Source organism: Pseudophryne corroboree, chromosome 3, assembly GCF_028390025.1.
Source record: "Pseudophryne corroboree isolate aPseCor3 chromosome 3, aPseCor3.hap2, whole genome shotgun sequence".
Lineage (NCBI taxonomy): Eukaryota > Metazoa > Chordata > Amphibia > Anura > Myobatrachidae > Pseudophryne > Pseudophryne corroboree.
Window position 1 is genome coordinate 767,336,982 of NC_086446.1, and position 27,241 is coordinate 767,364,222.

Here is a 27,241-nt window from a genome sequence, read left to right on the forward strand (position 1 = left end):
GTGAGATAGCAGGGTGTGTGGGCAGGTGTACACAGCATGGGGTGGCAGGTGAGATAGCAGGGTGTGTGGGCAGGTGTACACAGCATGGGGGGGGGGGCAGGTGAGATAGCAGGGTGTGTGGGCAGGTGTACACAGCATTGGAGGGGCAGGTGGGAAGGCTGGTGGCAGGGTGGAAAGGCAGGTGGCAGGGTAGATGGGCAGGAGTTCATATCATGTGGGGACAGGTGGCAGGGCAAGTGTACACAGCATGGGGGGGGCAGGTGGGAAGGCAGGGTGGATGGGTAGGTGGCAGGGCAGGTAGACAGGGGACACGGTGGGTAGGCACGGTGTAAAGGCTGGCGGGAGGGTGAGCAGGTGGCACGGTGGGAAGACACAGCATGGCGTCTATATATTATAGTTAGATAGAACCTGCGCCACCGGACACTTGCTGGGATCACCGCGGTATTAGTAGTAATGGCATACTGGAGCGGATACCGGGATGCGGGCGAGTACCCGCCAGTCACACACCGGCCACCGGTACAAGGTAGCACACACCGGCCACCGGTACAAGGTAGCACACACCGGCAGCTGCCCGGCAGTCACCCGGCCGCAAGGTTGTGCTTCCGGCTCCTGCCCTTATTTACCTTCCGGGTCGCTGGGAGAGTGGTAAGGGAGGGGATGATGGGGAGGGGATGATGGGGAGGAGAGTGCCACATAGCCTGCTGTGCCCACTGTGACCCGGGCTGGGTATATCTCCTTATTCTGTATAGTCTATAATAATATTACCCTACTAGTCTATGTATCCCTGGTGTGTACAGCCACATACTTCTCACCTATATATACACTCACATATACTGTATCTCCTTATTCTATATATTATATAATATTACCCTGCCTGTCCTCACCTATATATAATCACATGTATTATGCTGTATATACATTACTGTGTCACCTCCTGCACCTCTCCTTATTCTATATATTATATAATATTACCCTGCCTGTCCTTGCATATATATAATCACATGTATTATTCTGCTACTCACCTCCTGTATACATACCCTCATACTCCTCTGTCTTTACTTATATATTATCCTATATACTGTATATACATCACTGTGTCACCTACTGCACCTCTCCTTATTCTATATATTATATAATATTACCCTGCCTGTCCTCACCTATATATAATCACATGTATTATTCTGTATATCCATCACTGTGTCACCTCCTGCACCTCTCCTTATTCTATATATTATATAATATTACCCTGCCTGTCCTCACCTATATATAATCACATGTATTATGCTGTATATCCATCACTGTGTCACCTCCTGCACCTCTCCTTATTCTATATATTATATACTATTACCCTGCCTGTCCTCACCTATATATAATCACATGTATTATGCTGTATATCCATCACTGTGTCACCTCCTGCACCTCTCCTTATTCTATATATTATATATTATTACCCTGCCTGTCTTCACCTATATATAATCACATGTATTATGCTGTATATCCATCACTGTGTCACCTCCTGCACCTCTCCTTATTCTATATATTATATAATATTACCCTGCCTGTCCTCACCTATATATAATCACATGTATTATGCTGTATATCCATCACTGTGTCACCTCCTGCACCTCTCCTTATTCTATATATTATATAATATTACCCTGCCTGTCCTCACCTATATATAATCCATAATCCCATGTATTATGCTGTATATACATCACTGTGTCACCTCCTGCACCTCTCCTTATTCTATATATTATATACTATTACCCTGCCTGTCCTCACCTATATATAATCCCATGTATTATGCTGTATATCCATCACTGTGTCACCTCCTGCACCTCTCCTTATTCTATATATTATATATTATTACCCTGCCTGTCCTCACCTATATATAATCACATGTATTATGCTGTATATCCATCACTGTGTCACCTCCTGCACCTCTCCTTATTCTATATATTATATATTATTACCCTGCCTGTCCTCACCTATATATAATCACATGTATTATGCTGTATATCCATCACTGTGTCACCTCCTGCACCTCTCCTTATTCTATATATTATATATTATTACCCTGCCTGTCCTCACCTATATATAATCACATGTATTATGCTGTATATCCATCACTGTGTCACCTCCTGCACCTCTCCTTATTCTATATATTATATAATATTACCCTGCCTGTCCTCACCTATATATAATCACATGTATTATGCTGTATATCCATCACTGTGTCACCTCCTGCACCTCTCCTTATTCTATATATTATATACTATTACCCTGCCTGTCCTCACCTATATATAATCACATGTATTATGCTGTATATACATCACTGTGTCACCTCCTGCACCTCTCCTTATTCTATATATTATATATTATTACCCTGCCTGTCCTCACCTATATATAATCACATGTATTATGCTGTATATACATCACTGTGTCACCTCCTGCACCTCTCCTTATTCTATATATTATATACTATTACCCTGCCTGTCCTCACCTATATATAATCACATGTATTATGCTGTATATCCATCACTGTGTCACCTCCTGCACCTCTCCTTATTCTATATATTATATACTATTACCCTGCCTGTCCTCACCTATATATAATCACATGTATTATGCTGTATATCCATCACTGTGTCACCTCCTGCACCTCTCCTTATTCTATATATTATATATTATTACCCTGCCTGTCCTCACCTATATATAATCACATGTATTATGCTGTATATCCATCACTGTGTCACCTCCTGCACCTCTCCTTATTCTATATATTATATATTATTACCCTGCCTGTCCTCACCTATATATAATCACATGTATTATGCTGTATATACATCACTGTGTCACCTCCTGCACCTCTCCTTATTCTATATATTATATACTATTACCATGCCTGTCCTCACCTATATATAATCACATGTATTATGCTGTATATACATCACTGTGTCACCTCCTGCACCTCTCCTTATTCTATATATTATATATTATTACCCTGCCTGTCCTCACCTATATATAATCACATGTATTATGCTGTATATCCATCACTGTGTCACCTCCTGCACCTCTCCTTATTCTATATATTATATAATATTACCCTGCCTGTCCTCACCTATATATAATCACATGTATTATGCTGTATATCCATCACTGTGTCACCTCCTGCACCTCTCCTTATTCTATATATTATATACTATTACCATGCCTGTCCTCACCTATATATAATCACATGTATTATGCTGTATATACATCACTGTGTCACCTCCTGCACCTCTCCTTATTCTATATAATATATAATATTACCCTGCCTGTCCTCACCTATATATAATCCCATGTATTATGCTGTATATACATCACTGTGTCACCTCCTGTATACATACCCTCATACTCCTCTGTCTTTACTTATATATTATCCTATATACTGTATATACATCACTGTGTCACCTCCTGTATACATACCCTCATACTCCTCTGTCTTTACTTATATATTATCCTATATACTGTATATACATCACTGTGTCACCTCCTGTATACATACCCTCATACTCCTCTGTCTTTACTTATATATTATCCTATATACTGTATATACATCACTGTGTCACCTCCTGCACCTCTCCTTATTCTATATATTATATAATATTACCCTGCCTGTCCTCACCTATATATAATCCCATGTATTATGCTGTATATACATCACTGTGTCACCTCCTGCACCTCTCCTTATTCTATATATTATATAATATTACCCTGCCTGTCCTCACCTATATATAATCCCATGTATTATGCTGTATATACATCACTGTGTCACCTCCTGCACCTCTCCTTATTCTATATAGTGTATACCCTGCCTATAGATGGGTGTAGTATGGTATGCCGGCGGCCGGGCTCTCGGCAACCAGCGTACCGGCGCCGGGAGCCCGTCCGCCGGCATACCGACAGCGTGGCGATCGCAAATGAGCCCCTTTGCGGGCTCACTGTGCTCACCACGGTGCGGGCACGGTGGCGCGCTAACTGCGCCACGCTATTTTATTCTCCCTCCAGGGGGGGTCGTGTACCCCCACGAGGGAAAAAAAGTGTCAGTATGTCGGCTGTCGGGATTCCGACGCTGGTATACTGTGCGTCGGGATCCTGACAGTTGGCATACTGAAGGCAACCCCTATAGATCACCCTGTGGTCACACATTACTGCCCCCTATATGTACAGCCTCATACACCTCTGTACTTACCTATATATTATCACATACACTGAAGTGCCATAGGTCATGGGATAGGTGCCTAGTATCATGAAGGACCCCCTATAGCCTGGTGAAGTACAGTATAGCAAATTGACATGGCATTGATTCCACAAGTGAACAGAAGACCTCTGTAGAGATGTTGACCCATGCCGTCTGGATCACTTCCCACATCTCTCTGACATTGGTAGGTGGAGTATCTTAGGTGCGAACGGACGTCTCCACCACGTCCCATAAATGGTGGCCACACCATTCATCGTAACTCTCCAGAATTCTCATCAAACTAATTCTGGATAACTTGGGACCAATGACTCTGGAATATTCCATTGTTGTGCATGAAGTCCATGAAGGGCTGCAAATGGTCACCAAGCACTGCAACATAGCTGTTACCGGCCAATGATGTGTTACGGTAGGAATGGTATCGGGATCCCGGCAAATGGGATGCCGGGGTTCAGAATACCGACTGCGGCATTCCGACACTCAGGATACTGAAGCCTACTAGGTAAGTATGCTGTCTATAATCCCCATACTTATGTTCGGGATTCCGGCACCGGCTTTGCGATCCAAGTCGGCATTCTGGCGTTGGTATTCCTAGTAGTGTCAGGATTATGGTGTCGATATTCCAACTGCCGGGATTCCGAATCCTGTGATCTTGATCGGATCCCGTTAAGGCGGATCAGCGGATCCAACCCAAGATTCCGGCACCGGCATTGTGATCCATGTCAGCATTCCGGCGTTGGTATTCTAAGTAGTGTCAGGATTTTGGCGTTGAGATTCCGACTGCTGGGATTCCGAACGCTGTGATCTTGACCGGATAGCGTTAGAGCGACCAGCGGATCCAACCGATGCCACATGAACACACCCCACAGCATTATGGAACTAGCCTGCATAGGCCCTTGGCTTCATGAGTTCTGCCCCACATACGAATCCTGCCATCAGCCCAAAACAACTAGAACCTTGGCTCATCAGACCACCCCACAGGTTGCCAGTCCTCCAGGGTCCAATTAGCGACGTCATAAGCAAAGGTAGCTGTGTTTGGTGTCGTAGTGTTAACGGGGGCCACGCTGGTGGGTCTTCTATCCCATGGAAGCTATAGAATGCTGCACTGACCTGCTGGGTATGCATCTGGTACCTCCTGCATTAAATGTGGATGTGTCGCTTGTCTAAACTGACTTACGAGATGACAGATTACAACTGATGCAGATCTGGCCATTTCCAATTTCCTTTACATACTGCTATCCCATGACTTTTGGCACTGTATATTATACTTTATATCTATCACCATGTCATGTACTGCACATCTCATACAGCACATTGCGTCCGTATCGCGAATTGCATTCCCTTCTTTGCTTGTCCATTTCCTTATGAAGCACCAGCATAATATGTTACACTTTATTATTGGTTGTCTATTCCACGTGGTGCACCAATCTCTAGCCATATATCTAACCCAGCTTCTTTTCTTTTTCTGTGTACCATTTTCATTATAATTTGTATATATCAGCAGAACCGGAGGTCAGTGACTGTCTTTATCCCAGGACCTGTGTAATTATTCTGCCGGTCAGAGATGGACGCTCTTGAAATCCGGAAACTGCGCAAGAAGCTGAGACAAATTGAGGCTCTGGAGCACCTACCTCGGGACCTAACCCCCAGCGAGATCGAAAAGGTGAGTGTCTGGTGTTTCACTTACAGACAGACACTAGATAATAGAGGAGATGTATCAAACCTTGGAGAGAGATAAATTAACAACCAATCAGCTCCTACATGCCATATTACGTACTGTCTGTATTTGAAAAATGACAGTTAAAAGCTGATTTGCTGGTACTTTTTCTCTTTCCATTTTATCTCTCTCCAAGCTTTGATGCATCTCCCCCTGGGACATCAGCAGTGCATCCACCACTTAATCAGGACCGTAATCTCTATACTCCTCCGATCCCTCATCCCTTGCCATCACGTATTACCAATTTCTCATACGTCCTAGAGGATGCTGGGGACGCTTCAAGAACCATGGGGTATAGACGGGATCTGCAGGAGACATGGGCACTTTAAGACTTTGAAAGGGGTGTGAACTGGCTCCTCCCTCTATTCCCCTCCTCCAGACTCCAGTTTAGAATCTGTGCCCAGGCAGACTGGATGCACAACTGAGGAGCTCTACTGAGTTTCTCGGAAAAGACTTTATGTTGGGTTTTTTATTTTCAGGGAGATCTGCTGGCAACGGTCTCCCTGTATCGTTGGACTTAGGGGAGAGAAGTCAGACCTACTTCTAGGGAGTTTAAAGGCTCTGCTTCTTGGCTACAGGACACCATTAGCTCCTGAGGGTTTGGAACACTAGGTACGCCTAGGGGTTCACTCCCAGAGCCCGCCGTCACCCCACTTGCAGAGCCAGAAGTCAGAAGACAGGTGAGTAGAAGAAGATCAGAAGACTTCAGTGACGGCTTTCTGAGGTACCGCACAGCGGCAGGGTGCAGGGCGCGTGGGAGGGGGGGCGCCCTGGGCAGCATTAAAACACCTCTTTAAAGGCTGGCAGAGTGATATTGAAGGGCCTTGGCACTAAATTCATTCCCCCGCCGGCATTATTTGTTTGTGAAAGAGCGGGCTGAAGCGCGCCATGTAGGGGTGGGGCTTAGCCCTCACAGCTCACATCAGCGCCATTTTCTCTACAGGAGCTGCAGAGACGCTGGTCCTTCCTCACCACTGATATCACAAGTAACAGGGTGCAAAGGGGGGGGGGGGGGGGCACAGCAAATTTGGTGCAAAAATAAATTATTGTAAAGCACTGCAGGGTCTGAGGCAATATATATAAAGTTTCAGAACCGGGACAGGCGCTGGGTTGTGAGCTGGCAAACTCCCTCTGTGTTTCTCTGACAGTCTTTACTGTGGGTCTGTCCCCCTTTTGGCCCAGTGTGTCTGTGGGTGTCGGTACAGGTGTGTCGACATGTCTGAGGCGGAGTGCTCTTCCCAGGAGGAGACTGTGTTGGGGGCAGAAACGGCTGTGGGAGTGACCCTGTCGGCACCGCCGACTCCTGACTGGGTAAATGTGTTGAATGCTTTGAATGCTAATGTGGCTCTTATTAATAAGAGACTAGATAAATCTGAATCTCAGAACCAGGTATGGAAGAAATCGGTGGAGGATGTGTTATCACAGGTACAGACCCCCTCAGGGTCACATAAATGTTCGTTTGCACAGTTAGCAGACACAGATACCGACACGGACACTGACTCCAGTGTCGACTATAGTGATACCAGATTAGACCCAAAATTGGCAAAAAGCATTCAGTACATGATTGTTATCACCGAGGACCCTGCGATTCCTGATACTAGGGTCTGTATGTTTAAGGGAAAGAAACCTGAGGGAACGTTTACTCCCTCTCATGAACTGAATGCCCTTTTTAAAAAGATGTGGGAAAATCCTGACAGAAAGTTTCTGATTCCCAAAAGGATTCAAATGGCGTAAAAGTGGGAGTCACCTCCCATTGTAGACAAGGCGCTGTCACGGTTGTCTAAAAAGGTGGCTTTACCGTCTCCTGACACGGCAGCCCTTAAGGATCCTGCGGATCGTAGACCGGAAAATACGCTAAAATCCATTTACGTCACCACAGGTACACTACTCAGACCAGCTATTGCATCTGCGTGGGTGAGTAGTGCTATAGAAAAGTGGGCAGATAACTTGTCATCTGATATAGATACCCTGGATAGGGATAACATCCTTTTAATGCTGGGTTATATCAGGGACGCTGCAGCCTACTTAAAGGAAGCGGCGAGAGGTATTGGCCTCTTGGGATCAAGGGCAAATGCCATGGCAGTCTCAGCTAGGAGAGCATTGTGGATTCATCAATGGAATGCTGATGCTGACTCTAAGAAAGCTATGGAGTCTCTACCGTATAAAGGTAGTGTATTGTTTGGTGAAGGTCTTGCTGAGTTGGTGTCTACGGCTACCGCTTGTAAGTCGTCTTTTTGCCTTATGTTCCTCCACAACAAAAGAAAGCTCACCACTTGCAGATGCAGTCCTTTCGGCCAAATAAATACAAAAAAGGCAGAGGTTCTTCTTTCCTTGCTAATAGAGGAAGAGGAAAAAGATCTCCGGCCGTGGCAGGTTCACAGGAGCAGAAGTCCTCCCCGGCTTCCGCCAAATCCACCGCATGACGCTGGGGCTCCTCTGCGGGAGTCCGCACTGGTGGGAACACGTCTCAAACTTTTCAGTGATTTCTGGGCTTGTTCGGCCCTAGACCCGTGGATTCTAGAAATAGTGTCCCAGGGGTACAAACTGGAGTTTCAAGACGTGCCCCCTCGACGGTTTTTCAAATCAGCCTTACCAGCTTCTCTTCCGAACAGGGAGGTAGTATGCGATGCAATACAAAAGTTGTGTCGGAATCAAGTTATTGTCAAGGTTCCCCCGGCACAACAGCGAGAAGGCTTTTATTCAAGCCTGTTTGTGGTCCCGAAGCCGGACGGCTCGGTCAGACCAATTCTGAACCTAAAATCCCTCAATCTTTACCTAAGGAAATTCAAATTCAAGATGGAATCTCTCCGAGCAGTGATCTCCAGTCTGGAGGAAGGGGATTTCATGGTGTCGGTCGACATAAAGGATGCCTACTTACACATCCCCATATATCCTCCGCATCAGGCTTACCTGCGGTTTGCTACTCAGGATTGTCATTACCAATTTCAGACGCTGCCGTTTGGTCTGTCCACGGCTCCGAGGATTTTCACCAGGGTAATGGCGGAAATGATGGTTCTCCTTCTCAAGCAAGGAGTCACAATTATTCCTTACCTGGACGATCTCCTGATAAAGGCGAGGTCCAAAAACAAGCTGGAGCAGGACATTGTGCTCTCCCTGAAGGCTCTGCAACAACATGGTTGGCTCCTAAACCTGCCGAAGTCACAGTTGAATCCGACAAAGCGGCTGTTGTTTTTGGGAATGATTTTGGACACGGAATTACAGAGAATTTTTCATACAGAGGAGAAGGCTCTGGAAATTCAGAGTTTGGTCAAACAAATTCTGAAACCAGCGAGAGTTTCAATTCATCAATGCACTCTGCTGCTGGGGAAGACAGTGGCGGCCTACGAGGCCATTCAATTTGGCAGATTCCATGCCAGGGTGTTTCAGTGGGACCTGTTGGACAAGTGGTCCGGATCTCATCTGCACATACACCGGAATATAATCCTATCCTCCAAGACCAGAATCTCACTCCTATGGTGGCTGCACAGCTCTCACCTTGTAGAGGGACGCAGGTTCGCGATCCAGGACTGGATCCTAGTAACCACAGATGCGAGTCTCTGAGGCTGGGGAGCAGTCACACAGGGGGAAAACTTCCAGGGAAAATGGTCAAGCCAGGAAGTTTGTCTACACATAAACGTTCTGGAGTTAAGGGCAATTACAATGGCCTCCTTCAGGCGGAACGTCTTCTCTGCAACAGGCCCGTCCTAATACAATAGGACAATATAACAGCAGTAGCGCACATAAACCGCCTGGACGGAACAGAGAGCAGGGCGGCAATGGCAGAGGCCACGAAAAATTCTCCGCTGGGCGGAGAGACATGCAAGCGCTCTGTCAGCAATCTTTATTCCAGGAGTCTTTGGGGGATTCCTCAAATAGACATGATGGCGTCTCGCCTCAACAAGAAACTTCAGAGATATTGTTCCAGGTCGAGGGACCCTCAAGCAATAGCGGTGGACGCGCTGATAACACCATGGGTGTTTCAGTCGGAGTACGTGTTTCCTCCGCTGCCACTCATTCCAAAGGTGTTAAAGATCATAAGAAGAGCAAAGGTTCAGGTGACCCTTATTGCTCTGGACTGGCCAAGGAGGGCTTGGTATCCAGATCTTCAGGAATTACTCATAAGAGATCCCTGGCCTCTTCCTCTACGAGAGGATCTGTTACAGCAGGGGCCGTGCATGTACCATGACTTACCGCGGCTACGTTTGACGGCTTAGCAGTTGATCACCGGACCCTAGCCCGAAAGGGTATTCCCTGTGAAGTTATTCCCACACTTCTTCAGGCTAGAAAAAGAGTAACGTCTAAACATTATCACCGTATTTGGAGAAAATGTGTGTCTTGGTGTGAATCCAAGAAGGCTCCTACGGAAGAATTTCAGCTAGGGCGTTTTCTCCATTTCCTGCAAGCAGGTGTGGATGCGGGTCTAAAGTTAGGCTCGATTAAAGTACAAATTTCGGCCTTATCGGTTTTCTTTCAGAAACAATTGGCCTCCTTTCCAGAAGTTCAGACTTTCGTGAAAGGAATTTTGCATATCCAACCTCCATTTGTGCCCCCAGTGGCACCATGGGATCTTAACGTGGTGTTGCATTTTCTTCAATCTCATTGGTTTGAACCTTTACAGAAGGTTGAGTTGAAATTTCTCACTTGGAAAGTGGTCATGCTATTGGCCTTAGCATCCGCAAGGCGGGTGTCAGAGTTAGCGGCTTTGTCTCGCAAGAGTCCTTGGGGGTAATTCTGAGTTGATCGCAGCAGGAACTTTGTTAGCAATTGGGCAAAACCATGTGCACTGCAGGGGAGGCAGATATAACATGTGCAGAGAGAGATAGATTTGGGTGTGGTGTGTTCAATCTGCAATCTTAATTGCAGTGAAAAAATAAAGCAGCCAGTATTTACCCTGCACAGAAACAAAATAACCCACCCAAATCTAACTCTCTCTGCACATGTTATATCTGCCTCCCCTGCAGTGCACATGGTTTTGCCCAACTGCTAACTAAGTTCCTGCTGCGATCAACTCAGAATTACCCCCACATTTAATCTTCCATGAAGATAGAGCGAAGTTGAGGACTCGTCAACAATTTCTGCCGAAGGTGGTTTCATCATTCCACATGAACCAGCCTATTGTGGTACCAGTGGCTACTGACGCCTTTGAGGAGTCCAAATCTCTCGATGTGGTCAGGGCCTTGAAGATTTATGTCGCCAGAACGGCTCAACTTAGGAAAACGGAAGCTCTGTTTGTCCTGTATGCTGCCAACAAGATTGGAACGCCTGCTTCAAAGCAGACTATTGCGCGCTGGATCTGTAATACGATTCAGCAGGCTCATTCTACGGCTGGATTGCCGTTACCGAAATCAGTGAAGGCCCACTCTACCAGGAAAGTGGGCTCATCCTGGGCGGCTGCCCGAGGAGTCTCGGCATTACAACTCTGCCGAGCAGCTACTTGGTCGGGTTCAAACACTTTTGCAAAATTTTACAAGTTTGATACCTTGGCTGATGAGGACCTTATGTTTGGTCAATCGGTGCTGCAGAGTCATTCACACTCTCCCGCCCATTCTAGAGCTTTGGTATAAACCCCATGGTTCTTGAAGCGTCCCCAGCATCCTCTAGGACGTATGAGAAAATAGGATTTTAATACCTACCGGTAAATCCTTTTCTCTTAGTCCGTAGAGGATGCTGGGCGCCCGTCCCAGTGCGGACTCTATCTGCAGTTATTAGTTATTGGTTATGTTTACACACAAGGTGTGTTATGTTGTAGTCAGCCTGTTGCTGACATTGTTCATGCCGTTGACTGGGTTTCTGTTAAATGCCATGTTGTACGGCGTGCTTGAGGTGTGAGCTGGTATGTATCTCACCTTCGTTAACAATAAATCCTTTCCTCGAAATGTCCGTCTCCCTGGGCACAGTTCCTATAACTGGAGTCTGGAGGAGGGGCATAGAGGGAGGAGCCAGTTCACACCCCTTTCAGAGTCTTAAAGTGCCCATGTCTCCTGCGGATCCCGTCTATACCTCATGGTTCTTGAAGCGCCCCCAGCATCCTCTATGGACTAAGAGAAAAGGATTTACCGGTAGGTATTAAAATCCTATTTTCCTATCTGCTATCTCAGCTTGGAGGTCCCACCACCAATTCTGTATGTTATAGAAGTGGTATTTTCTCCCTAATCTCTTACTGATCATGACCTCAAATTTTTCATAATTGTCTATAACACAATTGTCATACTTCAGTGCCATTCTCATGTTCTGGGGTTGATCCATGACTGCACCGTCTCCTACCAACCCCTTATCAAATAAATCACTATACCCCGCCACTTTCATTTACACCAGGTGGCACTTTATAAATAAAAGACCCCCCCCCCCCCTCCCAGTGACTCACAAAGCTCACCCCAAGACCAGTTGTGCACCAGGAAGTTGCAGCCTGTGATTAGTTCCCCCGCTCTCTAGGCTAAAGGTAGAAGCATTTTAGGAGGGGATGTAGTTAGAATGTTTACATTCCGTCACCGTACCGTCGACATGGTTTTAATGTCAACATTCAGGGTGTTGACTTATTCAGAATGTTGCCATTTAACTTGTTGACTTTCATAGTGTCGACAGTGACACAACTTCACCATTGTCAAAACTGTCGACGTGAGTGGGTTAGGCTGCATGTAGGATTAGGCTGCAGTTAGGACCAGGTTACAGTTAGGGTTAGTGTCAAGCTGCAGTAAGGTTTGAATTACACTTAGGGGCTGCGGCTGCATGACGTCACACGCAGCCGCTGCGACCCGGGCAGCGAGGAGGTTCTCCCGGCCAGCCGCAGGAGCTGCGCTGGCCGGGAGTTACTCCTGAAATGCAAAAGCATCCCTGTTGTGCGATGCTTTTGCATTTCTACGGGGGGGTCGGCTCTGACATGCGGGGCGGACTAGCCCTGTGCTGGGCGTCCCCCCGCATGTCTGAGTGCCTGATCGTAGCTGTGCTAAATTTAGCACAGCTACGATCAACTCGGAATGACCCCCCGTGGTAGGTAACTGTGTATGCACGTGGTACGTAACTGTGTATGCACGTGGTACGTAACTGTGTATGCACGTGGTACGTAACTGTGTATGCACTTGGTACGTAACTGTGTATGCACGTGGTACGTAACTGTGTATGCACGTGGTACGTAACTGTATGCACGTGGTACGTAACTGTGTATGTACTTGGTACGTAACTGTATGCACGTGGTACGTAACTGTGTATGTACTTGGTACGTAACTGTGTATGCACGTGGTACGTAACTGTGTATGCACGTGGTACGTAACTGTATGCACGTGGTACGTAACTGTGTATGTACTTGGTACGTAACTGTATGCACGTGGTACGTAACTGTGTATGTACTTGGTACGTAACTGTGTATGCACGTGGTACGTAACTGTGTATGCACGTGGTACGTAACTGTGTATGCACGTGGTACGTAACTGTATGCACGTGGTACGTAACTGTGTATGTACTTGGTACGTAACTGTATGCACGTGGTACGTAACTGTGTATGTACTTGGTACGTAACTGTGTATGCACGTGGTACGTAACTGTGTATGCACGTGGTACGTAACTGTGTATGCACGTGGTACGTAACTGGATGCACGTGGTACGTAACTGTGTATGCACGTGGTACGTAACTGTGTATGCACGTGGTACGTAACTGGATGCACGTGGTACGTGCATCCAGTTACGTGGTACGTAACTGGATGCACGTGGTACGTAACTGGATGCACGTGGTACGTAACTGGATGCACGTGGTAGGTAACTGTGTATGCACGTGGTATGTAACTGTGTATGCACGTGGTACGTAACTGTGTATGCACGTGGTACGTAACTGTGTATGCACTTGGTACGTAACTGTGTATGCACTTGGTACGTAACTGTGTATGCACGTGGTACGTAACTGTGTATGCACGTGGTACGTAACTGTGTATGCACGTGGTACGTAACTGTGTATGCACGTGGTACGTAACTGTGTATGCACGTGGCACGTAACTGTGTATGCACTTGGTACGTAACTGTGTATGCACGTGGTACGTAACTGTGTATGCACGTGGTACGTGAAGAGCTGCATTACTTTCTCACAACATTTAGAATGTTCTAATGCTTGTATGCTGCTATAAGAGCTCTCTGCGTACAGGTGTCTCGGAAGCTTGAACTGCGGCGGCTGTTAGAGGAATTGCTATCTCGACATGTGGATGTGATACAGGAGGAAGAAACCGTAGAGACAAATGGAAGCTGCAGGTTGGTTTTTCACTTAAAAAATAAATAAATAAAAAATGAAAGCGTTTCTATGGCATTCCGTCATTAATACTTGTTATTAGGAACATAATTGACTTAATTAGAGAACAGGGTATCGAAATATGTACATTTGGATTCCTCTACGAGCAGCTGAATCACTGTCGCCTTTGGTATTTGCATATAATTTACATAATTGCATGAGCGCATAACAGGCTCGCCCCTTGGAAGGACGCCCTGGAGTCCATTATCCACAGCTGAGACCGTCAATGATTTGTAGAAGTTCCCTTTTCTTGTTACCCTCGGGCCCATCTACTTGGGAGGCTGAGCACAAACACCAATACTAAAGGGACATATTTAATTAGTGTTGCTTATTATTATAAAAAAAACACTTTTGCTAAACATGGTGCGTACTGGTTGGAGGTCTGTTGAAAAGAGATTTACTTCCTTCGTGCTTGGCCACTGTAACTTTGGCTCCAGCATGTACCAATAAAACACTTTTACCAATTAGAAAATACAAAACAAAAACAGATCTAGAATACCATGAAACCATTGCAACCAGGAATGTCAGAATGACAGGCGTCGTGTTTTGTCCAGCCAGCAGGTGAAGCTGTTGCTTTGTTTGGCAAAAAATAATTTTGGAGTAGAGAAACTGCGCCACCTTGTGCCCAATATATATATATAAATGGTAGAATTCTAATTTGTCCTGGTGTTATTGTGCATGCCTGGCATGATATATAGAAGCTTACGTAATAGCATCAGAGATTAGTGTGACATTTGTCTGTCTGTCCTTGCAGTGTGGCCAGGACCTCGCTCCCAGACTCCTCTGTGAGGCGGAGGCCTGCATCTGACGCTGCTTCTACACCGGGCCTATATGAGTCTGCTCCACAAGTAAAGCTGAAGCACCCTGGGAAGACGCCGAACTCTGCCGAACCGCTGAGACGTGAGCATTAACTTTCACATATTACTAGATAGTCATACTTTTTCTCTGACGTCCTAGTGGATGCTGGGAACTCCGTAAGGACCATGGGGAATAGCGGCTCCGCAGGAGACTGGGCACAAAAGTAAAAGCTTTAGGACTACCTGGTGTGCACTGGCTCCTCCCCCTATGACCCTCCTCCAAGCCTCAGTTAGATTTTTGTGCCCGAACGAGAAGGGTGCATACTAGGTGGCTCTCCTGAGCTGCTTAGAGTAAAAGTTTAAATTAGGTTTTTTATTTTCAGTGAGTCCTGCTGGCAACAGGCTCACTGCACCGAGAGACTAAGGGGAGAAGAAGCGAACTCACCTGCGTGCAGAGTGGATTGGGCTTCTTAGGCTACTGGACATTAGCTCCAGAGGGACGATCACAGGCCCAGCCATGGATGGGTCCCAGAGCCGCGCCGCCGTCCCCCTTACAGAGCCAGAAGACAGAAGAGGTCCGGAAAATCGGCGGCAGAAGACGTCCTGTCTTCAATAAGGTAGCGCACAGCACCGCAGCTGTGCGCCATTGCTCTCAGCACACTTCACACTCCGGTCACTGAGGGTGCAGGGCGCTGGGGGGGGGCGCCCTGAGACGCAATAAAAACACCTTAGATGGCTAAAAATACATCACATATAGCTCCTGGGCTATATGGATGCATTTAACCCCTGCCAGTTTTTCCTTAAAAAAGCGGGAGAAAGGCCGCCGAGAAGGGGGCGGAGCCTATCTCCTCAGCACACAAGCGCCATTTTCCCTCACAGCTCTGTTGGAGGGAAGCTCCCTGGCTCTCCCCTGCAGTCCTGCACTACAGAAACAGGGTAAAACAAGAGAGGGGGGGCACTAATTTGGCAGATTAATAAATACAGCAGCTATATAAGGGAAAAACACTTATATAAGGTTATCCCTGTATATATATATAGCGCTCTGGTGTGTGCTGGCAAACTCTCCCTCTGTCTCCCAAAAGGGCTAGTGGGGTCCTGTCCTCTATCAGAGCATTCCCTGTGTGTGTGCTGTGTGTCGGTACGTTGTGTCGACATGTATGAGGAGGAAAATGGTATGGAGGCGGAGCAATTGCCTGTAATAGTGATGTCACCCCCTAGGGAGTCGACACCTGACTGGATGGTCTTATGGAAGGAATTACGTGATAGCGTCAGCACTTTACAAAAGACTGTTGACGACATGAGACAGCCGGAAAAACAGTTAATACCTGTCCAGGCGTCTCAAACACCGTCAGGGGCTCTAAAGCGCCCGTTACCTCAGATGGTCGACACAGACCCAGACACGGACACTGACTCCAGTGTCGACGGTGAGGAAACAAACGTATTTTCCAGTAGGGCCACACGTTACATGATCACGGCAATGAAGGAGGTTTTGAACATTTCTGATACTACAAGTACCACAAAAAAGGGTATTATGTGGCGTGTGAAAAAACTACCCGTAGTTTTTCCTGAATCAGATGAATTAAATTAGGTGTGTGATGAAGCGTGGGTTTCCCCCGATAAAAAACTGCTAATTTCTAAAAAAATTATTGGCATTATACCCTTTCCCGCCAGAGGTTAGGGCGCGTTGGGAAACACCCCCTAGGGTAGATAAGGCGCTCACACGCTTATCAAAACAAGTGGCGTTACCGTCTCCTGATACGGCCGCCCTCAAAGAGCCAGCTGATAGGAAGCTGGAAAATATCCTAAAAAGTATATACACACATACTGGTGTTATACTGCGACCAGCAATCGCCTCAGCCTGGATGTGCAGTGCGGGGCTGGCTTGGTCGGATTCCCTGACTGAAAATATTGATACCCTGGACAGGGACAGTATATTATTGACTATAGAGCATTTAAAGGATGCATTTCTATATATGCGAGATGCACAGAGGGATATTTGCACTCTGGCATCAAGAGTAAGTGCGCTGTCCATTTCTGCCAGAAGAGGGTTATGGACGCGACAGTGGTCAGGTGATGCGGATTCCAAATGGCATATGGAAGTATTGCCGTATAAAGGGGAGGAGTTATTTGGGGTCGGTCTATTGGACCTGGTGGCAACGGCTGGGAAATCCACCTTTTTACCCCAGGTCACCTCTCAGTAAAAAAAGACACCGTCTTTTCAGGCTCAGTCCTTTCGTCCCCATAAGGGCAAGCGGGCAAAAGGCCACTCATATCTGCCCCGGGGCAGAGGAAGGGGAAAAAGACTGCAGCAGGCAGCCTCTTCCCAGGAACAGAAGCCCTCCCCCGCTTCTGCCAAGTCCTCAGCATGACGCTGGGGCCTTACAAGCGGACTCAGGTACGGTGGGGGGTCGTCTCAAGAATTTCAGCGCGCAGTGGGCTCACTCGCAAGTGGACCCCTGGATCCTGCAGGTAATATCTCAGGGGTACAAATTGGAATTCGAGACGTCTCCCCCTCGCCGGTTCCTGAAGTCTGCTTTGCCAACGTCTCCCTCCAAGCGCCCGAGCGCCATCACGCACCTCCGTGCCTCCAAGCGCCCGAGCGCCATCACGCACTTCCGTGCCTCCAAGCGCCCGAGCGCCATCACGCACCTCCGTGCCTCCAAGCGCCCGAGCGCCATCACGCACCTCCGAGCCTCCAAGCGCCCGAGCGCCATCACGCACCTCCGTGCCACCAAGGCGCCTGAGCGCCATCAGCACCTCAGTGCCTCGGCACCTCAGTACCTCAGTGCCTCAGAACCTCAGCACTCCGGTGCCTCAGCACCACAGAACCTCAGCACCTCGGTGCCTCCGCACCTTAGTACCACAGAACTCCAGCACCTCAGTACCTCGGTGTCTCAGCACCTCAGTGCCTTCAGTACCTCAATAATACCAGCACCTCTGTACCTCAGCACTTAGCACTTTTACTAGTCTTGTTTTTCAGGAGACCTTCATCATTCCTCCGTGCTTCCTGCTTACCGTCTTCATCCTGTATGAAGAAGACCTACATCCGGCCATCTCTATTGCGACCCAGTAGTGGTTCCTCTTCCCTGTCACCGGAAGAAGCCCCGAGTCCACAACACCCTTCGACCAGGTCAGTGATAGTATACACAGGCCACATGGACCCGGGGAATCGGAACCCAGAAGCAAGTGCCATCCAAGATCTGGTTTCCCGTGTTCAGAGTCAGGAAGCGGCGCAAAACCAGGTGATGCGGTATCTCCAAGAACTATCCGGCAGGTTGGATCAAATTCAGGTTTCCCTGGCTTCAGTGTTCCAGTTCCAGCTCCAGTACCCACTCTGGTAGTCGTTCCTGTTAATGCTCACGCAGTGTCCGGTACCAGGTCACGCCTTCAGCTTCCCACTCCCTCTCGCTACAACGGCAACCCGAAGAATTGTCGTGGTTTTCTTAACCAGTGCGAGGTGCAGTTTGAACTCCTCGCACACAATTTTCCCACGGATCGATCCAAAGTAGCATACATTATTTCCTTGCTTGAGGGTTCAGCGTTGGAATGGGTGTCTCCTTTATGGGAGCGATCTGATCCTTTGGTTTCCAACTACACTAATTTCATCTCATCTTTCCGCAGGATCTTTGATGAGCCTGGCAGAACGGCCGCTGCCTCTTCAGATCTTCTCAGAGTTCGACAAGGCTCTCGTTCAGTGGGTCAGTATGTGATTCATTTTCAGACCATAGCTTCCGAATTGCGCTGGGATAATGATGCCTTACGGGCCGCTTTCTGGAACGGGCTGTCCGACCGTCTTAAAGACGAATTGATTACAAGAGATTTGCCAGATTCCTTGGAACAGTTGATCTCGCTCTGTGTGAAAGTGGATCTCCGCATGCAGGAACGAGTTGGCGAACGTTCTCGGTCTGATCGGTGCAGATTCCGGGCTCCTCCGTCTAAACCATCGGTTACGACAGCTCCAGACGAACCCATGCAGATTAATCGGTCTCGACTGTCTCCAGAGGAGCGACAGCGTCGGCGTGAGAACAAACTTTGCCTCTACTGTGGAGCCGCGGATCACTTCCTCAAGTCTTGCAAAGCTCGCCCGGGAAACGGGCAATCCTAGCCTGTTCCGGGGAAGTCAAGCTGGGTGTGGTTTCTCAATCTTCTCCAGAAGTGGACTGTTTACTCTCAGTATCTTTGTCTACTAAAGCAAAAGTCAAGACCGTTATGGCTCTTTTGGATTCAGGTGCTGCGGCGAATTTTATTTCTCTTTCCTGCGCCCAGAGTTTGGGTTTGAAATTACAGTTGGTCGAACGACCTATTACTATTACAGCCATTAACGGGGTTCAAATTCCTAACGCCTTGATTACGAGTCAGTCTGAGTCAATTCAGCTACAAGTGGGAGCTTTACATCATGAACAACTGAAGTTTCTAGTTATTCAGGAAATGTCTCATGATCTCGTTTTGGGTCTTCCCTGGCTCAGGCTACACAACCCTCATGTCGACTGGGGGTCGACACAAATAATTTCTTGGAGTCCTTTCTGCCGATTGAATTGTCTTACTCCTGTCGTTCCACTCCGTGCATCGGCCAAGTTGGACGTGGAGTTAGTTCCTGAGGCTTATCGAGAGTTTTTGGATGTCTTCTCGGAACAGGCGGCTGATAAATTACCTCCGCATAGGGCTTGGGACTGTCCCATTGAGCTCATTCCTGGGAAAATACCGCCCCGAGGTCGCACTTATCCTTTGTCGGTTCCAGAGACACAAGCTATGTCTGAGTCCATTAAGTCGAATTTGCAGAAGGGCTTCATCCGTCCCTCCACTTCTCCAGCGGGAGCTGGCTTCTTCTTTGTAAAGAAAAAAGATGGAGGGCTGAGACCATGTATTGACTATCGTGGTTTAAATGAAGTCACCATTAAAAACAAGTATCCTCTGCCGCTCATCACAGAGCTTTTCGAAAGAGTGCGTGGAGCTCGAGTATTTACTAAGCTTGACTTAAGAGGAGCATACAACTTGATACGTATTCGTCAAGGAGACGAGTGGAAGACGGCTTTCAATACGAGAGACGGGCATTATGAGTACCTGGTAATGCCATTTGGCCTCAGCAACGCCCCCGCTGTCTTTCAAGGATTCATTAATGAAGTCTTTCGGGATATGTTGTATCTGAATGTAGTAGTCTATTTGGATGACATTTTGATTTTTTCAAAGAATCTTTCTGAGCACCGACTACAGGTTAAGGAAGTACTCCTTCGGTTGCGCAAGAATCATCTTTATGGCAAGATCTCCAAGTGCACCTTTGAGGTTCCTTCTATTTCATTTTTGGGCTACATTATTTCTGGAACTGAATTGCGTATGGATCCGGAGAAACTTTCGGACATCCGGGATTGGACTCAACCTCTTTCCTTAAAAGCAGTGCAACGATTTCTAGGATTCGCAAATTATTATCGGAAATTTATAAGAGGTTTCTCTACCATCGTGGCACCTATTACGGCTCTGACTAAAAAAGGGGCTGACCCAAGCAATTGGCCTTCTGAAGCAGTAGCAGCGTTCAAACAGTTGAAGACCGCCTTTATATCTGCTCCCGTACTTCAGCAGCCAGATTTCCTAAAACCATTCTTTTTGGAGGTTGATGCTTCCACGGTAGGCATAGGTGCTGTACTCTCGCAATACGCCTCAGATGGGAAGTTGCATCCGTGTGGGTTTCATTCTCGCAAGTTCTCCCCTGCTGAACTAAATTACACCATCGGAGACAAAGAGCTACTGGCAATTAAATCTGCGTTGGAAGAATGGAGGTATCTTCTGGAGGGTGCTAAACACTTAATTACAATTTTTACGGACCACAAGAATTTACTGTATCTAAAGACGGCCCAATGTTTGAACCCCCGTCAGGCAAGATGGGCGCTCTTTTTTACCAGATTTTCCTTTATCATCAAGTATCGGGCTGGAACTCTAAATACCAAGGCGGATGCCCTATCCCGTTCAGTGATGGCTTCCGATGAGGAGAATACAATGGGGAAGGCATTAATCCTCAGTCCCATCTCTATTTCTGCAGCTCCCATTAGGTTGGGTCCTCCTCCTGGAAGAATGTCGGTACCAGTTAAATTTCGACCGAAACTGTTGCAGTGGGCACACACTTCTAAGTTTTCTGGTCATCCGGGAGTTCAGAAAATGTGAGAATTTCTGCGAAGATCATACTGGTGTGACACTATGAAAAAAGATGTTCAAGAGTATGTCAATTCGTGTCCTCAATGTGCTCAGCACAAAACTCCACGTCTGCCGCCTGCGGGTTTGTTGCATCCTTTATCCATTCCTAAAAGGCCTTGGACTCATATCTCGATGGACTTTGTTACTGAATTACCGCTCTCTAAGGGTCATAACACCATTTGGGTGATCATTGACCGATTCTCTAAGATGGCACATTTTATTCCGTTGACCGGATTACCCTCCGCTTCCAAGTTGGCCCTGTTATTTATCCAAGAGCATTTCCGCCTGCACGGGTTACCTCTGGAAATAGTCTCAGATCGGGGAGTACAGTTTACAGCGAGATTCTGGAGAGCCCTCTGTTCAACTCTACAAATTAAGCTCAAATTCTCTTCTGCTTACCATCCACAGACTAATGGGCAAACTGAACGCGTCAATCAGGATCTAGAGACTTTTCTCCGTATTTACCTTTCCCCTTCTCAAGATAACTGGGTGGAGTTGTTGCCGTGGGCTGAGTTTGCCCACAACCATCTTTATCATTCTTCTACTGGTGAGTCTCCATTCTTTATTAATTATGGATTTCATCCCCAAGTTCCGGAGTTGCCCATTTGTCCTCCAGAAGAAGTTCCTGCTGCAGCCTCAACTCTCCGACATTTCACTCAAATTTGGAGCCGAGTTCATGCCAATCTTAAGAGGGTTTCCGGTCGCTATAAATTCTTTGCGGATAGGAAACGACGAGCAGCTCCTCAATATAAGGTTGGTGACAAGGTATGGCTCTCTACCCGCAATCTTCGTTTGAAAGTACCCACCATGAAATTTGCCCCAAGGTTCATTGGTCCTTTCTCAGTGCGGCAAGTCTTGAACCCGGGGTCGTTTGCAAATTGGAGTTGCCTTCCCACCTTCGAATTCCAAACTCCTTCCACGTCTCTCTCCTCCGCCCCCTCATTCTAAATCGGTTCCACTCAGCATCTCCTAGGCCAACTACTACAGTGTCTGAAGCTGGGACAGAATTTGAAATCAAAGCTATTCTTGACTCTCGTTATTTTCATAAAAAATTACAGTACTTGGTAGAGTGGAAAGGTTATGGTCCTGAAGAGAGAAGTTGGATCAATGCTACTGAGGTAATGGCTCCCCGACTGGTTCGAATCTTCCATTCCAGACATCCAACTAAACCCGGAAAGTGTCCAGGGGCCACTCCTGGAGGAGGGGGTACTGTCACACCCCGCGGGCAGCGGCGGCCGCGCTTGCCTCTGCGGGTGTCCTGGATGGCCTGGCGTCTCTCCCCGGCGGCCTCGGGGGTCCGGCGTCGGGTCGGCGGGTCTCTCCGGCGGCTCCCGGAGCGAGGGCGCCGCCATGCTGCTCTAGATTAGGTAGGCGGAGCGGGGCTGACGTCATCTGCCCGCTCCGCCAATCAGACTAAGGCGGGAGGTTCAAAGCCAGACGCCGAGCAGGGAGCCGGCGCATGTGTATCATCATTCTGCTTGTCAGAAGCAGTGATCTCCAGAGCTCCCTTGTTCCTGTTTCCGCTGTGTTTTCTAGTATACCTGTGTCTCCAGTGTCTCCAGTGTCCCCAGTGTCCCCAGTGTCTCCAGTGTCTCAGTGTTTCATCACGCACTTCCGTGCCTCCAAGCGCCCGAGCGCCATCACGCACCTCCGTGCCTCCAAGCGCCCGAGCGCCATCACGCACTTCCGTGCCTCCAAGCGCCCGAGCGCCATCACGCACCTCCGTGCCTCCAAGCGCCCGAGCGCCATCACGCACCTCCGAGCCTCCAAGCGCCCGAGCGCCATCATGCACCTTCGTGCCACCAAGGCGCCTGAGCGCCATCAGCACCTCAGTGCCTCGGCACCTCAGTACCTCAGTGCCTCAGAACCTCAGCACTCCGGTGCCTCAGCACCACAGAACCTCAGCACCTCGGTGCCTCCGCACCTTAGTACCACAGAACTCCAGCACCTCAGTACCTCGGTGTCTCAGCACCTCAGTGCCTTCAGTACCTCAATAATACCAGCACCTCTGTACCTCAGCACTTAGCACTTTTACTAGTCTTGTTTTTCAGGAGACCTTCATCATTCCTCCGTGCTTCCTGCTTACCGTCTTCATCCTGTATGAAGAAGACCTACATCCGGCCATCTCTATTGCGACCCAGTAGCGGTTCCTCTTCCCTGTCACCGGAAGAAGCCCCGAGTCCACAACACCCTTCGACCAGGTCAGTGATAACCTCCATGTCCCAATTTGCCCTTCTCACCAAGGGTACCTCAGGTTTGTGGTACAGAACTGTCACTATCAGTTTCAGACGCTGCCATTTGGATTGTCTACGGCACCCCGGGTCTTTACCAAGGTAATGGCCGAAATGATGATTCTTCTTCGAAGAAAAGGCGTCTTAATTATCCCTTACTTGGACGATCTCCTGATAAGGGCAAGGTCCAGGGAACAGTTAGAGGTCGGAGTAGCACTATCTCAAGTAGTACTACGACAGCACGGGTGGATTCTAAATATTCCAAAATCGCAGCTGATTCCGACGACACGTCTGCTGTTCCTAGGGATGATTCTGGACACAGTCCAGAAAAAGGTGTTTCTCCCAGAGGAGAAAGCCAGGGAGTTATCCGAGCTAGTCAGGAACCTCCTAAAACCAGGCCAAGTGTCAGTGCATCAATGCACAAGGGTCCTGGGAAAAATGGTGGCTTCTTACGAAGCGATTCCATTCGGCAGATTCCACGCAAGAACTTTTCAGTGGGATCTGCTGGACAAATGGTCCGGATCGCATCTTCAGATGCATCAGCGGATAACCCTGTCTCCAAGGACAAGGGTGTCTCTCCTGTGGTGGTTGCAGAGTGCTCATCTTCTAGAGGGCCGCAGATTCGGCATTCAGGACTGGGTCCTGGTGACCACGGATGCCAGCCTGAGAGGCTGGGGAGCAGTCACACAGGGAAGAAATTTCCAGGGCTTGTGGTCAAGCATGGAAACGTCATTTCACATAAATATCCTGGAACTAAGGGCCATTTACAATGCCCTAAGTCAAGCAAGGCCTCTGCTTCAGGGTCAGCCGGTGTTGATCCAGTCGGACAACATCACGGCAGTTGCCCACGTAAACAGACAGGGCGGCACAAGAAGCAGGAGGGCAATGGCAGAAGTTGCAAGGATTCTTCGCTGGGCGGAAAATCATGTGATAGCACTGTCAGCAGTGTTCATTCCGGGAGTGGACAACTGGGAAGCAGACTTCCTCAGCAGACACGACCTCCACCCGGGGGAGTGGGGACTTCACCCAGAAGTCTTCCACATGATTGTGAACCGTTGGGAAAAACCAAAGGTGGACATGATGGCGTCCCGCCTCAACAAAAAACTAGACAGATATTGCGCCAGGTCAAGGGACCCTCAGGCAATAGCTGTGGACGCTCTGGTAACACCGTGGGTGTACCAGTCAGTGTATGTGTTCCCTCCTCTGCCTCTCATACCCAAGGTACTGAGAATCATAAGAAGGAGAGGAGTAAGGACTATACTCGTGGCTCCGGATTGGCCAAGAAGGACTTGGTACCCGGAACTTCAAGAGATGCTCACGGTGGACCCTTGGCCTCTACCTCTAAGAAAGGACCTGCTCCAGCAGGGACCCTGTCTGTTCCAGGACTTACCGCGGCTGCGTTTGACGGCATGGCGGTTGAACGCCGGATCCTGAAGGAAAAAGGCATTCCGGATGAAGTCATCCCTACCCTGATCAAAGCCAGGAAGGATGTAACCGTGCAACATTATCACCGTATTTGGCGTAAATATGTTGCGTGGTGTGAGGCCAGGAAGGCCCCTACAGAGGAATTTCAACTGGGTCGTTTCCTGCATTTCCTGCAAACAGGACTGTCTATGGGCCTAAAATTAGGGTCCATTAAGGTTCAAATTTCGGCCCTGTCGATTTTCTTCCAGAAAGAACTGGCTTCAGTTCCTGAAGTTCAGACGTTTGTCAAGGGGGTACTGCATATACAGCTTCCTTTTGTGCCTCCAGTGGCACCTTGGGATCTCAATGTAGTTTTGGGGTTCCTAAAATCACATTGGTTTGAACCACTCACCACTGTGGTCTTAAAATATCTCACATGGAAAGTGGTAATGCTGTTAGCCCTGGCGTCAGCCAGGCGTGTCTCAGAATTGGCGGCTTTATCCTATAAAAGCCCTTACCTAATTTTTCATACGGACAGGGCAGAATTGAGGACTCGTCCTCAATTTCTCCCTAAGGTGGTTTCAGCGTTTCACTTGAACCAGCCTATTGTGGTACCTGCGGCTACTAGGGACTTGGAGGACTCCAAGTTGCTGGACGTAGTCAGGGCCCTGAAAATATATGTTTCCAGGACGGCTGGAGTCAGAAAATCTGACTCGCTGTTTATCCTGTATGCACCCAACAAGCTGGGTGCTCCTGCTTCTAAGCAGACTATTGCTCGTTGGATTTGTTGTACAATTCAGCTTGCACATTCTGTGGCAGGCCTGCCACAGCCAAAATCTGTAAAAGCCCATTCCACAAGGAAAGTGGGCTCATCTTGGGCGGCTGCCCGAGGGGTCTCGGCTTTACAACTTTGTCGAGCAGCTACTTGGTCAGGGGCAAACACGTTTGCTAAATTCTACAAATTTGATACCCTGGCTGAGGAGGACCTGGAGTTCTCTCATTCGGTGCTGCAGAGTCATCCGCACTCTCCCGCCCGTTTGGGAGCTTTGGTATAATCCCCATGGTCCTTACGGAGTTCCCAGCATCCACTAGGACGTCAGAGAAAATAAGAATTTACTTACCGATAATTCTATTTCTCATAGTCCGTAGTGGATGCTGGGCGCCCATCCCAAGTGCGGATTGTCTGCAATACTTGTACATAGTTATTGTTACAAAAATCGGGTTATTATTGTTGTGAGCCATCTTTTCAGAGGCTCCTCTGTTATCATGCTGTTAACTGGGTTCAGATCACAGGTTGTACAGTGTGATTGGTGTGGCTGGTATGAGTCTTACCCGGGATTCAAAATCCTTCCTTATTGTGTACGCTCGTCCGGGCACAGTATCCTAACTGAGGCTTGGAGGAGGGTCATAGGGGGAGGAGCCAGTGCACACCAGGTAGTCCTAAAGCTTTTACTTTTGTGCCCAGTCTCCTGCGGAGCCGCTATTCCCCATGGTCCTTACGGAGTTCCCAGCATACACTACGGACTATGAGAAATAGAATTATCTGTAAGTAAATTCTTATTTTTCTTTTTAATGGTAATTTCAAAGTAAACACAATATAAAATGTATTTTATTCAGAAGGGTTTGTATGTAAACATTGTGTAATACATTGCACAGGCTAAAGACCAAGTGCTCCGTGGTGCTACCGTTACCTGGTTATAAGAAAAAAAAGTGTGTTGTATTATACGTGCATTGTTCCCTTAATGAATAATAATTTATAATTATTATTTTCTATAATTTTTTTATTTATAAAGCTCCACGGGTACTGTACTACAGACGGAGGGTAGCTGGGTTCTGTACTGCAGACGGAGGGTAGCTGGGTACTGTACTGCAGACGTAGGGTAGCTGGGTACTGTACTGCAGACAGAGGGTAGCTGGGTACTGTACTGCAGACAGAGGGTAGCTGGGTACTGTACTGCAGACAGAAGGTAGCTGGGTACTGTACTGCTATCAGAGGGTATCTGGGTACTGTACAGCAGGCAGAGGGTATCTGGGTACTGTACTGCTATCAGAGGGTAGCTGGGTACTGTACTGCAGACAGAGGGTAGCTGGGTACTGTACTGCAGACAGAGGATATCTGGGTACTGTACTGCTATCAGAGGGTATCTGGGTACTGTACAGCAGACAGAGGGTATCTGGGTACTGTACAGCAGACAGAGGGTATCTGGGTACTGTACAGCAGACAGAGGGTATCTGGGTACTGTACTGCAGGCAGAGGGTAGCTGGGTACTGTACTGCAGACAGAGGGTAGCTGGGTGCTGTACTGCTACCAGAGGGTATCTGGGTACTGTACAGCAGACAGAGGGTATCTGGGTACTGTACTGCAGGCAGAGGGTAGCTGGGTACTGTACTGCTATCAGA

At 47.9% G+C, this 27,241-nt stretch overlaps 1 protein-coding gene across 6 annotated transcripts in view; it reads left to right on the forward strand.

Moving 5' to 3' along the window:
• The first annotated feature begins 549 nt into the window (after nt 1–549).
• LOC135056819 (WD repeat-containing protein 5-like) overlaps nt 550–27,241 on the forward strand; it is a 101,546-nt gene continuing 74,854 nt past the window's right edge. The window contains exons 1-4 of one of the 6 annotated variants that reach the window (XM_063962455.1): nt 550–645; nt 5,745–5,903; nt 14,086–14,189; nt 14,981–15,126. In XM_063962455.1, the coding sequence (XP_063818525.1) occupies nt 5,805–5,903; nt 14,086–14,189; nt 14,981–15,126 (349 nt within the window). In that variant the 5' untranslated portion in view covers nt 550–645; nt 5,745–5,804. The other 5 variants (XM_063962452.1, XM_063962450.1, XM_063962454.1 and 2 more) reach the window with 5 other exon arrangements.